At 36.2% G+C, this 15400-nt stretch overlaps 1 protein-coding gene across 1 annotated transcript; it reads right to left on the bottom strand.

The window, feature by feature from the left end:
- Positions 1–1736: 1736 nt before the first annotated feature.
- Positions 1737–14687, bottom strand: rspo4 (R-spondin 4). The gene is made up of 5 exons (XM_067372631.1): positions 14609–14687; positions 7639–7821; positions 7309–7446; positions 6362–6559; positions 1737–1828 (listed from the first exon to the last, which is right to left on the bottom strand). Exons 1-5 carry the CDS (start codon positions 14685–14687, stop codon positions 1737–1739), a joined length of 690 nt encoding a protein of 229 aa, XP_067228732.1.
- Between the last annotated feature and the right edge of the window lie 713 nt (positions 14688–15400).

Genomic DNA, 15400 nt, shown 5'->3' with positions numbered 1-15400 from the left:
CAGAGGCAATGAACAGTGCCTGGTTTTCTCCACACATACCGCTTAGAATTAAGGCCAAAAAGGTCTATCTTGGTCGCATCAGACCAGAGAATCTTATTTCTCACCATCTTGGAGTCCTTCAGGTGTTTTTTAGCAAACTCCATGCAGGCTTTCATGTGTCTTGCACTGAGGAGAGGCTTTCGTCGGGCCACTCTGCCATAAAGCCCCGACTGGTGGAGGGCTGCAGTGATGGTTGACTTTCTACAACTTTCTCCCATCTCCCGACTGCATCTCTGGAGCTCAGCCACAGTGATCTTTGGGTTCTTCTTTACCGCTCTCACCAAGGCTCTTCTCAGTTTGGCCGGACGGCCAAGTCTAGGAAGGGTTCTGGTCGTCCCAAACGTCTTCCATTTAAGGATTATGGAGGCCAATGTGCTCTTAGCAACAGTAAGTGCAGCAGAAATTTTTTTGTAACCTTAGCCAGATCTGTGCCTTGCCACAATTCTGTCTCTAAGCTCTTCAGGCAGTTCCTTTGACCTCATGATTCTCATTTGCTCTGACATGCACTGTGAGCTGTAAGGTCTTATAGAGACAGGTGTGTGGCTTTCCTAATCAAGTCCAATCAGTATAATCAAACACAGCTGGACTCAAATGAAGGTGTAGAACCATCTGAAGGATGATCAGAAGAAATTGACAGCACCTGAGTTAAATATATGAGTGTCACAGGACCATGTGATATTTCAGTTTTTCTTTTTTAATAAATCTGCAAAAATGTCAACAATTCTGTGTTTTTCTGTCAATATGGGGTGCTGTGTGTACATTAATGAGGAAAAAAAATGAACTCCAATGATTTTAGCAAATGGCTGCTACATAACAAAGAGTGAAAAATTTAAGGGGGTCTGAATACTTTTCGTACCCACTGTAGATATTCATATATGCGTCTAACTACAGTTGCAGACGCTCAGTCAACTTGCTCTCAAATGTTCACAGACCGACTTTGACTGTTCCAATATGGCGGATGGCTTACATACAGGGGCCCATAGAAACAGTTGCTAAAGAGGCATTATATATCTATGGGACTGATGCTGCATCTACACCATGTCATAATTACCATCATTTTGAGATGGTACAAGTAGGAGCTCTTAGAAAATTAACAGCTTACAAGTTGTAATTACGAGCACTACAAGGACATGAACGCTTTCTACAAGCTGAAACCACGTAATTACAGTAATTACAACATGGCGTAAATGCACCTTGAATAAATGGAGTACAAGGTCATGATCTTTGCCATCTCTTTTCCGTGTCTTTTTTTTTTTTTTACTCTAATACAATTATAGTGAAGAAGTGCAAATATTAGGAGAGTATGTAGTTGGAAAACACAGAACCGCCCGAGGCATGTACAGAAAGCTGTGGAGATACAGCCCAAACCACATCAAGCTGTTTGTATGTTACTCATCAGATGTACAGTGTCATAGTCCAACATGGATCTTGTCTTTGTTAAACCACACTGTACTGGGGGTTTAAGCCAAGCTATAGTGTTGGGTAACAGCCTCCCCAACTTGTCAATAAAATAAATGCAAACAAAATAATGTAAACAAAACTTAATACATCTGCAATAAAATAGATGTGCAATCTCAGATCCTGATTATTAAAGTAGCAATATTACAATTAAAATATTTATATAAAAATATTTTGTTTATAAAAAACTGTTTATATATTACTAAGGAAGGAATAAAAGTGACTTCCATTCCAGAACTTTACATTCTCCATGGAGGTTCTGTGACGAGTGAGAGCTTCAACATTTTCTGTGCCCTTCTTCTTTCTTTTCTCCTTTCATTTGTCTTTTTATCTGTCAAGATAAAACCATATAAGACAGTGAATCATATTCAAGTTCAATAATGTAGGCAGTGGATCCATAAGAGTCAAAATCTGCTAAGGGCTAATAATGGAACAACAGTTTTAAAAAGTGATTTTTCACTATTATTTACAACAGGATCTGCATTTTCATGGGTTTAAATTTAGGATTTTTGGTTGTAAGAGACAATAAAAGGATCTTTGTGTATCAAAATCACTCCTTTCCTGGTAAAAAAAAAAAAAAAAAAAAAAAAAAAGAGAGAAATGACGACCAGTTACAGCATCTAAACACACTTTCACATATACAAGTCAGCTTACAATCATATACAAAAATGTAAATTTTTGCAATAACATGTTCTAGCTTAACCTCACCCCCTTTTCACTGCCAGGAAAAGAAAAGAAAAGAAAATATATAAAATAAAAATAAAATATAAAATAAAATGTATAAAAGGAATATCAGCATAAAATAAAATGCAGCATTCACATATATGCCTCATATTATTGTTATTATTATTATAAAATAATAGGAAGCTGTTGACTTTCATTGCCTTATTTTTAATTCTACCTCCTGAAAGCAAGCATTCATTTTTGTATAACTTTTGTGTTAGTGCTCAATATCTCCCTGAAAGCTCATAACCTGAGAATTGTGTGTCAAGTTTCTTACAGTACTTCAAATGTTCATGTCTGGTTTGACTTTAAGATTCAAAATCAACAACAGAGGAGCTTCAGGGTGGTATGTACTGTCATTCTTAGGGAAGAGCTGAAAAAAAAAGTATGCTGGAGCCAAAGCGGAACAAATAATGTGCAGAGGTGGGTGCTTACGAGTATTTATTCAACATTTTTGTTAGCTAAACCAAATCATAACCCATGTTTGTCTTTTTAAGGGGGAAATAATAAGGGCATCATAAATCTGGAGTAAACAGTTATTATTGCCTAAGGAACGGGATCTGTGGTCTGGAAAACACCATGGCCTGGCAAGAACATCACATTCTCCATAATTTTTCTTGTTTTCTCTTCTTGGTTCTCTTTCAGTCTTCTATCTGTTGTTATTCATTATTGCCTAACTCTGCCCTGCTTTTTACCTGCTATGATTAAAGCTTCTTCATTTTCTCTGCTTATGCGCACACATAGAACTAAAAGCCAATATTTACAGCCCTGAATCATCTGGTTTGAGCCCACTCCACACTTTAACCCCAAAACCAACAGAAATCTCCAAGTTAAGATCAGAGGCTTGTGTGTTACGATTTAGGCAGGTAAGTTTGGTCACCTATAGGGTCCTAAAAGAAAACACTGGCAAATCTTCTGCTGTGATCCGCTCTGAGATGTGCAGCCTGACTTTCATTATAGCTCTCATGGGTTACACAAGAAAAAGAAACTTGAGAAGAAAGGAAATGATCTTCTGTTAATCTAGAGGACATCCTAGTACTAAATTAATTCATCGGGTTCTCATTGGTCACACCACGAGTAAGTCTTTGAGGTGACAACTTCAGAAATAAACCGCAATGGATCTGATGGAGAACATCTGAAGTGGATAGTAACAGTAGAAATACTAGTTACTGTATTTGAGTAGACTTTCTGTTGAATTCTGTTTTACTAATGTTTATCCCTGTATATTATTTTATATTATATTATTCAAAAGTTTGGTGTGAATGAAGTATCTTATCCTCGCCAAGGCTGCATTTATTTTATCAAAAATACAGTAAAAAAAAAAAATACATTTATGAGATCCTTTTATAATTTAATAGAACTGTTTTCTATTTGAATATAATTCAAAATGTAATTTATTCCTGTGATGTCAAAACTGTCAAATTTTCAGCATCATTACTCCAGTCTTCTGTGTCACATGATCCTTCAGAAACAATTCTAATATGCTGATTTGCTGCTCAAGAAACATTCCTTATAATTATCAATGTTGAAAACAGTTGTGCTGCTTCATATTTTTGTGGAAACATAGATAGAAAGTTCAAAAGAACAGCATTTATTTGAAATATAAATCTTTTGAAACATTGCAAATGCCTTTTTTGCCCCTTTGATCAATTTAATACATCCATGCTGAATAACAGTATTAATTTCTTTAAAAAAAATCTTACTGACCCCAAAAATTTGAACAGAAATATTATTTAACATTATAATTTTTTTTACAAAAATATAAAAGTATAATTTTGCAAAATATATATATATATATATATATATATATATATATATATATATATATATATATATATATATATATATATATATATATATATATATATATATATTGCATTACACTACTATATATAACAATGATATATTATTTTCCATTATTAATCCAATTAAAATGTTTTTGTCGCCCAATGAGTCAAGGAGATGTTAAAAATAAAACAAAATGCTGATATTACTTTATTTTTTTCATCATACTAAAAATTTAAAGTTGAGCACATTGCATTGTAGGATACAGTATTCTTATGCATTATGTATTATTTTATATTGCATACATTTTAAACTTCATATTTTGCAAGTCAGTGCACGCATACATATAAAACATAAAAAAAAAAAAAATGCACCCTATATTCTCCCCAAAATAGTATGTAGTATACCATTCTGAACCACAGTGTCAAATGAAAACAACAGCCAATGAAATTATAATGATAGAAATAGAATGAAATGTCATGAAGTCTTTCCATCACACATGGCTGCCATTAAGGGCGGCTGAAGGTGACAGAGAAAATATCACGTCTCGTTTTCCTAATGCCACCAGACATCTGATCTGCCAGTGATGATTACTGCTACAAACAAATGATTTCCAGTAGAGCAACAAATGGAAATGAAGTGACATAACCATTTTGTCACTTAGTGTTGTTTCTGACACGTGAGATCCAAACAAGAAACACTTCCATTCCAGTACTGCTTTTATCAACTTTATTTATCACAAAGCTCGTAAAGGTCCTCTTGAACTTACAGTTCAGATACACAAACACATAGTAAATCCCATAAGCTTGCTTCCACCTGCTTATGTAATGGTCACCATGATTTTGCCATGTAAGACATGTTCCTGGATCAACATATTTAGCTGAATGTCAGATGCATATAGCACACAAAATAGGAAACACTTCAGGAGTTTCAAAGTCATCATTTGATTGGTTGAATTCTGACGAGGCGGTTGTCACGTACTTTAATGGGCCGCCTGGAAGCAAAGCTGTCGTGTTTACAACTGTGACATTGAGCGCTCACCAGGATCAACTAAACGTTTATTAGATTATTAAACTAAAAATGTATTAGACGCATACTGGTCTGTTACTGTAGGGACATTTACTTTATATTTTCACTCCCCTAAACATGACACGGAACAAAACAGTCTGTGATTGGTTGCTTTACATGTTGGTCAGATGGCCTCTGGGCGGTCCTTGGCCAATGAAATTTGTAATGGAGCCCAGACCTTCTGCTGTCAGTAGGTATACGCCAGGGTTGCCAGGTCTATGCAACAAAGTAGCCCAATGAGCTGTCAAAAGTAGGCCAAAATAGCCTACAGCGATTTTCTTCATCAGCCGGCCGAATTCTCCATTGAATTTGTACATCTGGGTGTTTTTTAAGGGCATTGGAGCACCAAAATCATACATACAGGGGTGCAAATCAACCTGCAGGAAAAAATTAACCGGTGGCAACAGCTTAAATGTAGTCCAATTCCGCAGGAAAACCACAGACATGGCAATACTGGGCTATGCAAGACTACTTTTCCAATGAAATTACCTGGAACAGTTTGTCCCAGGAACTTTTTTCCCCCAGACCTGTTGCTGTCTGCATTTCCATCGTGACTTGAAGAAGAGTCTGGTGACGTAAGACTGTGCTTAACTTTCCAGTTCCCACTGGATTTCATCCACCGCTTATATAAGCGTTATAAAGCCTGAACCTCGTCATCGGTCCATCAGTTGTATTGTTTAGACTCCATTGTTGATTCGAATAGCAAACAACTCTTACTGCTCACACCGCAAAAGACTTTTAAAAATGGTGGTTGAAATAATGCTGTGTGAACTCAACCAATCAGCATTTTCAGCGTCCAAGTCCCACCCCTGAAAGTTCCTGAACTTTGAAAAAGGGCTACCTTGCGAGCAGGGACTTTCTGAGGGGGAAATTTTTACTCAGAACTTAATTTAGACCCTGGTTCCTGCAGTTCAGTACCATCCCTAGTTCCTGGAGAAAGTTCCTGCCATGGAACGCGGCTTTACTCTCTGGCTACCTATATACTAATTAGACTCACACTCCACCCAGTGGCAAAAATGTAATTACAACAGATATTTAATACAACATAATGCCTCTTACAGGAAACAAAACAAAATTTCGGTCAAGGACAAGGAACCATTTCAACTCTTTTAAGTTACAATGTTTGGATCTTGTGTTTAATGTAAAGTGTTAAATCATTGGACAGCAAGCTGCTCCTAGAAAGACTCAATGTGGAGATTTAAGGAGGATCACTGTGCTTTATAATGTCATATCAACTACTGAATGAAATTCTGCAACTGGCATGAACAATACTAAAAATATTATTCACCTTTTGGACACCTTTTCTTCATCCGGCACTTTCTGCTCTCAGTCTGAGGTGGGCATAACGCTTCTGTCTCTTCAGGCGTGTTGCTGGACAGCTCAAGGGTCCTGCTCTGCTGTCCCCATCTGACACCACAGCTCAGGCCATTGTGCTGACATGGGCTCCATTCACCCCAGACGCCAAAGACACGGAACACACATCCTTCTGGAGTCCAAAGAGATATAAGCAAACTGCATTACCAATCTTTACTCACTCTGCAAAATATCTCCGGTTTTCATTTGTGGGTGAGCTCTTCCTGATCTGATGAGGTTTGCAACATCGTCATTGTTATTAAACTGTGAATCAACACATTTAACTGCCTTGAGTTTAATACTAATAACTCTATTGCCTTCTGTTGTCATGGTTATGGACTCTTATTTTGATATTCTGTTTTGTTTCCTTTAGTTCCTGTTTCCCTGCTCTGTTTAGTTTTGGTTTCCTGGATTACTGATTATGTTCTCATTTGTTTCTATGGTTACTTATAATTTGCTCCTGTCTTTCATTATTTTCACCTTGTGTTATACTCTCTGTTATATTCAATCCCTTGTCAGTTCTAGTTTATTAGTTAAAGTTGTTAGCGTGTGTTCCTATGTGAGTTCCTGTGTTTGTTGGTTTCAAATAAAAACTGTTCTATTGTACCTATATAATGATATGCGACTTGACTTGATCTTTTTTAAAAAAGCAAGTAAGCTGTTTTTGCACAACATCAAGTTAATGGCATGTGAATACCCTAGTAAATGCAACCAGAAAATTTCTCTAAGCCCAAACCTGCTGCTTTTTATTGCCACACATGAGAAAACATCTTGATGTAATTGTTCCTATAAAACATGACTGATAGGTTTCTTTCAGTATGATAATGAGAGTTTAATGGCATCTACCCATAAAGAAAGTCTGAAAACGAATAAAGCTCTTACCCACGCAGTCTGTGGACTGAGGAAATGTGCCCTCTGGACAACTTTTGAAGCATTTGCCTTTAAAGAGCAGATATCCTCCCTTGCACTTGGTGCAAAAGTCCTTGTTAAAGCACCTCTCACACTCTGGAGCTTTGCATTCTGGGAGATATATGTATGAGGATTACAGTCATGAAGAAGGTGTGTGGTTTTATTACAGGCTTTCTCAAGATATCGAGTTCAAAAGAGATAAATGAATATTAAATATAATATAAATAAATAATAATAAAGATATAATAAAGACATTTATATATTACTGTAGACTGATTTGCTATGTATGTAGGATGGACTCACTCATGCAGCGGTTAAGATCTTTGCCCCGGAGGCCGAAGTGCCCAGAGGGGCAGGAGTGAAGACAGGAGCCGTGGTGACTCATGCCATCTCTGTTCAGGAACAGGAAGAGCCGCTCAGAGCAGCGCAGACAGCCATTTTCCTTCGAACACTCCTGACAGCTCCTGCAGTCCTGTCTCCAGCTCTCTGAAAAACATTTCAAATGATCATTAGTAAACAGGCAACGAAGCATCGCAAGAGAACGTGTCTAGGACTGTGGATTGGGATTATCATATTCTCTGACACATTACACCATCTGCGCTGACATTTGGGGCTTTGAGATGACATTCTAAAGGCCATATGCAGGCATGTCATCTCTTTGGCTGCTTGAAAAGGGCTGGATTTCTTTCTGTCACCTGGCTAAACTCAAGAAAATATATTTCTGCATGCGTTTTGGCAGCGCAGTACAGATTTTAATTTTGATGCGGGAATTGTCTTAGCTAATGGTGATTAATGATGTAATCAGATACACATTGCTCACAATGGTCTCTGATCTCTTGTCAGGTGTTCTCCAAACTCGTCAGGCATTATAGGTGAAGACTCAGAGCTGTTCTCTTGGGAAAAGGAGGTTGCACAAAGTATTTAATAAAAGGGTATGATTAATTGTGAGCAATGTGTATTAGAGAAAAACATTTCTCTGATAACGAGATTTAAAATAATTATTCTTCAATAAAAGGTTGGATTTTTGTAGATTTTTTAAATAAAAGAACGAAAGTAATAACGATGCAGATTTATTTTCACAGCCTTCTTTGGTCATATTTACCAAGGGTATGAATAATTGACATGACTGTATATTATATATATATTATTATATTGTATAAGTTATTTTCAATTTAAAAAAATAGGCGGTAGTTGTAAGTCAAGCGAGTATATATATATATATATATATATATATATATATATATATATATATATATATATACATACAAACCCGATTCCAAAAAAGTTGGGACACTGTACAAATTGTGAATAAAAATGGAATGCAATAATTTACAAATCTCATAAACTTATATTTTATTCACAATAGAATATAGATAACATATCAAATGTTGAAAGTGAGACATTTTGAAATGTCATGCCAAATATTGGCTCATTTTGGATTTCATGAGAGCTACACATTCCAAAAAAGTTGGCACAGGTAGCAATAAGAGGCCGGAAAAGTTAAATGTACATATAAGGAACAGCTGGAGGACCAATTTGAAACTTATTAGGTCAATTGGCAACATGATTGGGTATAAAAGAGGCTCTCAGAGTGGCAGTGTCTCTCAGAAGTCAAGATGGGCAGAGGATCACCAATTCCCCCAATGCTGCAGCCAAAAATAGTGGAGCAATATCAGAAAGGAGTTTCTCCGAGAAAAATTGCAAAGAGTTTGAAGTTATCATCATCTACAGTGCATAATATCATCCAAATATTCAGAGAATCTGGAACAATCTCTGTGTGTAAGGGTCAAGGCCGGAAAACCATACTGGATACCCGTGATCTTTGGGCCCTTAGACGGCAATGCATCACATACAGGAATGCTACTGTAATGGAAATCACAACATGGGCTCAGGAATACTTCCAGAAAACATTGTCGGTGAACACAATCCACCGTGCCATTCGCGGTTGCCGGCTAAAACTCTATAGGTCAAAAAAGAAGCCATATCTAAACATGATCCAGAAGCGCAGGTGTTTTCTCTGGGCCAAGGCTCATTTAAAATGGACTGTGGCAAAGTGGAAAACTGTTCTGTGGTCAGACGAGTCAAAATTTGAAGTTCTTTTTGGAAAACTGGGACGCCATGTCATCCGGACTAAAGTGGACAAGGACAACCCAAGTTGTTATCAGCGCTCAGTTCAGAAGCCTGTATCTCTGATGGTATGGGGTTGCATGAGTGCGTGTGGCATGGGCAGCTTACACATCTGGAAAGGCACCATCAATGCTGAAAGGTATATCCAAGTTCTAGAGCAACATATGCTCCCATCCAGACGTCGTCTCTTTCAGGGAAAACCTTGCATTTTCCAACATGACAATGCCAGACCACATACTGCATCAACTACAACATCATGGCTGTGTAGAAGAAGGATCCGGGTACTGAAATGGCCAGCCTGCAGTCCAGATCTTTCACCCATAGAAAACATTTGGCGCATCATAAAGAGGAAGATGCGACAAAGAAGACCTAAGACAGTTGAGCAACTAGAAGCCTGTATTAGACAAGAATGGGACAACATTCCTATTCCTAAACTTGAGCAATTGTCTCCTCAGTCCCCAGACGTTTGCAGACTGTTATAAAAAGAAGAGGGTATGCCACACAGTGGTAAACATGGCTTTGTCCCAACTTTTTTGAGATGTGTTGATGCCATGAAATTTAAAATCAACTTATTTTTCCCTTAAAATGATACATTTTCTCAGTTTAAACATGTTGTATTCTGAATAAAATATTGAAATTTGAAACTTCCCACATCATTGCATTCTGTTTTTATTCACAATTTGTACAGTGTCCAAACTTTTTTGGAACCGGGTTTGTATATATATATATATATATATATATATATATATATATATATATGCAATAAAGTACGAGAGGCTGTGCTGTATCGTGAATAAGTCACGGCTGAAGGGCGGTGTTAGGCAAGACGCGAAGCGCAGCCTTCCGCTGGAAAAAATAGTACCTTACGCCATTAGATGGTGGCAAAGACTGTCTTTATGAGTGTGTCAGTCAGTAGTGAAGACTTTTACACTGAAAAGGATGAATTTTTGTGAACACGGAACAAGACGCACCTGACAAATGCTTTTTTTTTCAGTCACGGGAAAACCCCTTAACTGTTAAAAGGACAATATAATGCATCGGACATTTAAAGTCCCCATGAACCGGAAGTTGCAATCAACTTTTCTCCAGTGTTTTGACGTATTTCCAAGTGAAACGGAATTTTTGGTTTGTTTGATCCATAGTTAAAACCATCAGGGATGAGCAACAACAACGGTTGCCTTAGTGGTCAAACATCAGGCCCAGTAAACAAAGTTACTGGTTCAATCCCTTTAAAGAAAGTGGCTTTCACCATTGTACCCTTGAGCAAGGCACTTAACCCTGGACTGAGTTTGTCACTGTAAGTCAACTGTATAAAAGCATCAGCTAAAGAACTATCTACTCTCTCTCAGGCTCTCTTTTTCTTTCCGCAAAAATGTGTTCTTAATGTACAGAGTGCATGCATGTTTACATCCGACTAATGCCAAAGCCAGAGACAGGAGATTGAAGGCTCTTGTCTGCGTGTGTTGTGTCACTCTGAGCCACTGAGAGGGTTCACAGGAGGGAGATGTGAGGAAAGGCGCAGATGGTTCTCATCTTCATGTCCTTCATTAGGGAAATAAAGAGAGACACCACTGTCTAAAAAGACATTGGTGAGCCAAGCCGAGATGCATCTGCCGCATTCTCATCATTACATTCTTCTAGATTTTGTACATGGATGTCAATCAAATGAAATTGAGAAAATATGGGGGGAAATACAAATAAGAAATGAAGGCCAGATACTCCTATGCTTAGGGAGGAGTGAATGTGCTCTCTAATGACTGAGCTTGAAAAGTCTATGTGCTTTTCCCCCTACGATATCTCTGTTCTTTTGTATTTTACTTTTTATTTGCTAGTTCTACAAAGAAATAAATTAGGGCTAGTTTTGGTAAATCATTTGTTAGTTATATAAAAAATTACTTTTATCAAGTGTCATTTTATTGAGAAACAAGGGTTTCAAACTGTCCTTTTACAATTCACACACACACACACACACACACACACACACACACACACACACACACACACACACACACACACACACACACACACATATATATATATATATATATATATATATATAAACCATTTCTAATTTGATTTCACAGTTAAGCTGAGCATAATATGGTGGTTTTTCTCCACATTTTTGAGGGGAAAAATCAGGTAATATGTGAAAACCTAAATGCACTAATGTAGAGACTCATAAATTAGATCTAAAGCTTTGTGACTATTCTGGAAAATCAGTGCTAAATCAGCTGATAGATATTACTGCCGTTCATTATTGTTTATTACCAAATGGTCTATATTTCAGTCATGTAATGCAGAAAATATGCACATATATGAAGCCACATCATAACAGCTGCAAAATTATGTGCTGACCTTACAAATCTTAATCAATACTAGATAAAAAACAATAACTGGCGCAATCAAATATATTATTCAGATAGAAATTTCCTTTTTGTTTCAGACTTTGACTGTAAAACTGTTCATGCTGGATCATGGATGTTTAATTCTAACACTTAGAGGAGAAGTGTATTATTTCATCAGTTACAGCAATAAGCCACAATATCAGTTCTATATAACTATATAATCTATAATAACAAACATATGTTGTTATTATTAACTTCAACTTCTACTTTCTAAGTAAAAAGTAACTTCACAATCATATAATCCTATCCAATTGAAACATTGGATGCCAATAAATGAACCTCTGGAAACAGTTTTCATGTAGGATAAACTGAAGCCTCAGTATTGTGAAACCATACAGATACACTTAAAACATACAATAAAAAGGAAAAAACAAAAATGCTAAATTGCAACAAACACCACCAGTAAAAAATTTGTCTAAATGCACTGCAAAATCGTCCTGAGAAAATATTTGTCTTTAATGTTTTTTTTTTTTTTTAGCAATGTTGCAGATTGATTTATAATGACTATCATGCTGTAATAAAATTATTTTCATATGGTGAAGTTTGCACAATCACTCAATATTGCCTCTATATCTACCAGATCTATCAGACCTTTAGCCAAGTGTGAATTAAATTACCTCGCTGTGATTTTCAATCAAAATAAACATAAACAATAAATATCTTTTCTTTTTGCACACATTAGGATGCACCCATAATATTAAATAAAACATATTTTGAATTGTTATATACTTAGGGATCATTAAAGGGATAGTTCACCCAAAAATGAAAACTCTGTCTTTAATTACTCACCCTCATGGCGTTCCACACCCGTAAGACCTTTGTTCATTTTTATTAAGATATTAATCAGAATTAAATATTAATATTATATTAATAAGATATAAATTAAGATATTTTTGATAAACTCCGATGGTTCAGTGAGGCCTCCATTGCCAGCAGGATAATTAACACTAATTAACACCAAAAAAAACAAAAGAATAACTTTATTCCACAATATCTAGTGATGGCCGATTTCAAAACACTAGATATTGTTGAATAAAGTCGTTATTTATTTATTTATTTATTTATTAATTTTTGGCACACAAAAAGTATTCTTGTCGCTTCATAACATTAAAGTTGAACCACTGTAGTCACATGAACTGTTTTAAATATGTTTTTAGTAGCTTTCTGGGCATTGAAAGTGTAAATTAACTTGCTTTCAATGAAGCCCTCACTGAACCATTGGATTTCATCAAAAATATCTTAATTTGTGTTCTGAAGATGAACGAAGGTCTTACAGGTGTGGAATGACATGAGGGTGAGTAATTAATGACAGAATTTCCATTTTCGGGTGAACTAACCCTTTAAAAATCACACAGTAGCTTAGAATAGTTTAAATAAAGATCCTGATTAGCTGGAAAACAATATTTTTTTACCCAGCACATTGAATGATGGACCCTAGGGTGTTTTTTGAGGTAGTAAACAACCCCCCTGAACTCCTTAGCAACACCATAGCAACCACCCAGAACCTTTTTAATCATTTTCTTCTGTATAAGTACTTTTAGCCATTTTAAATTCTCATTCACTACACTTGTCGCATGGATAGCAGCTGTCAGAACACTGTTTCCATGGCTTTCTGAAACGTCCTGCTCATGTACCCCTCACACAGTTCATCTACCTCACAGATCTCTCTCTTCCTCTTGTAGGAAAAGTTACTAGATGTCAACAAATCACAGTAATATATGAGAGAAATCTTCTACAATTAGCAGCACTGAACTGATGCAATAAGACCCTCATCTATAGACTCATTCAGCTGTCAGATCTGTCTCCCAATTGGACACATCCCATATAAATGAAGGATTTCACAAACATTTTCAGTGAAGAGACCTATATTCAGTAGGTTATTCAGTTACATCGTTCAACAGGATGCCAAAACACAACAACTAGAACACAATACAGAAATATGGCATATTAATGTAATAAGCCTCAGAAAAAAAACCCAGGGAATCACTGCAACGCATAGTAACTTACTTTAATTAAATGGCAACAACAGAGATATATTGTAACATTTATTAACATTTTAAAAATCAAAATGAACAATTCCTTGTCAGTTAAAATATTGTGTGAGCCTAACTATAATAAACTTTTGTAAAATAAATAAATAACTAATAAAATTGCTAAGCAATGTAGCAATTCCTTACATTCATATAAAATTCAACTGATAATCATGTAATCAAATAAATCAGCTATTTAATCTGGCTCATCCAATCAGATTTGGGATACAGAACTATGCACTCTTAAAAATAAAGGTTATTTATTGGCGTTGATGGTTCCATGGAGGAACATCCATAGAATTCCATTCCACAAAAGGTTCTTTATAGTGGAAAAAGGTTCTTAAGATCATTAAAATATTCTTCACACTAAGAAAAAATGGTTATTTTAAGAACTGATTGCTGAAAGGTTCTTTATGTATTCTTGCCAAAAAAATAAATAAACATTTGTTTAAATAAATATGCAATATTTGGATAGTGGTGCATACATTGAAGTTACTGTTACAAAAAATTACCATGGCAAATGAATTGCAATACCATGGTGCATATAAAATTACTTCCAAGAATACTATTGTGCATGTCCAAAAACCATAGGAGTAACATCTGGTACTTTTTTTGTATAGGTGTATATTTGATTATTTTGCAAATAAGCATTTCTTTTATAATCCGATACTGAATGAGATAGAAATGATCAGTTGATAAAAGTTGTCTTACCACTTCGTTTTCTCACAGCTACCGTCAATACAAGCATCTGACAAAACAGCGATAGGACAGCCAAAAGTTGCCAATGCATCTCGACAAGGAACAGGTTCCGTAACATCTGCCTGAAAGACTGCCTCTGAAAGAGAGCCGGCCTCCCTCCCTGCCTCATGGAAACTCATCGCTAACAGCATGATGCTCACCCTGCCCACATCACCTGATCTCCACAAACATCTGTCCAATTTACTTTTCAGCTGTTGAGTAATTGTCCTCGATTCAGGATGTTGTTTCGCGTGTATTCCAACTTAAATGTCGCATAGCTGAGGGAAAAGTCAACTTTTGACCTTTCCGTCAAACCATAATCCTTAGCCTAACTATTTCATCCCTCTATATTTAGATGGTTTAGAAGACCTAGGTTTATTTTTCCAAACACAGTGGAATACAGATTGCAGTTTGCTGTGGTTGTGGTGCCTTGAATCATGCAGATCTCCTTCCTGTTCTCCAGAACTTTGAGGCTGGGTTTGTTTATTTTATATTATAAAGATGAGGGTATCATTAAAGATCTGTAGGGAAAAAAAGGGTGAGCAAATGCATATATTGTGACTGCCATCTCCAGTGTTTAGATCTGTCTTAACAAACAGCAAATGTTCCATAAAAAACACATGAAGGAATTAGTCTGAAAATATAAATACACATGCCAGTGAAAACAGCTTTTGTGGGTAATTGGGCTTCCAAATTGGTAAGAGGGCTGTTTACAACACACTTTAAAATTACTTTTCTATGTAGTTAGATCCTTCTTTGTGTTTT

The sequence above is a fragment of the Chanodichthys erythropterus genome, chromosome 21, assembly GCF_024489055.1.
Source record: "Chanodichthys erythropterus isolate Z2021 chromosome 21, ASM2448905v1, whole genome shotgun sequence".
NCBI lineage: Eukaryota > Metazoa > Chordata > Actinopteri > Cypriniformes > Xenocyprididae > Chanodichthys > Chanodichthys erythropterus.
Note: the sequence above shows the minus strand (reverse complement) of the source record. Positions and strands in the feature narration are given on the sequence as shown.

Bases quoted from the DNA above. Each gene is read 5' to 3' on its own strand.
- rspo4 (XM_067372631.1), bottom strand. From the start codon at position 14,687: ATGCATTGGCAACTTTTGGCTGTCCTATCGCTGTTTTGTCAGATGCTT. The intron at 7,447-7,638 runs GTGAGTCCATCC...TATATCTCCCAG, and splicing joins AGATCTTAACCGCTGCATGA to AATGCAAAGCTCCAGAGTGT. The intron at 6,560-7,308 runs GTAAGAGCTTTA...TTTGGACTCCAG, and splicing joins TCAGTCCACAGACTGCGTGG to AAGGATGTGTGTTCCGTGTC.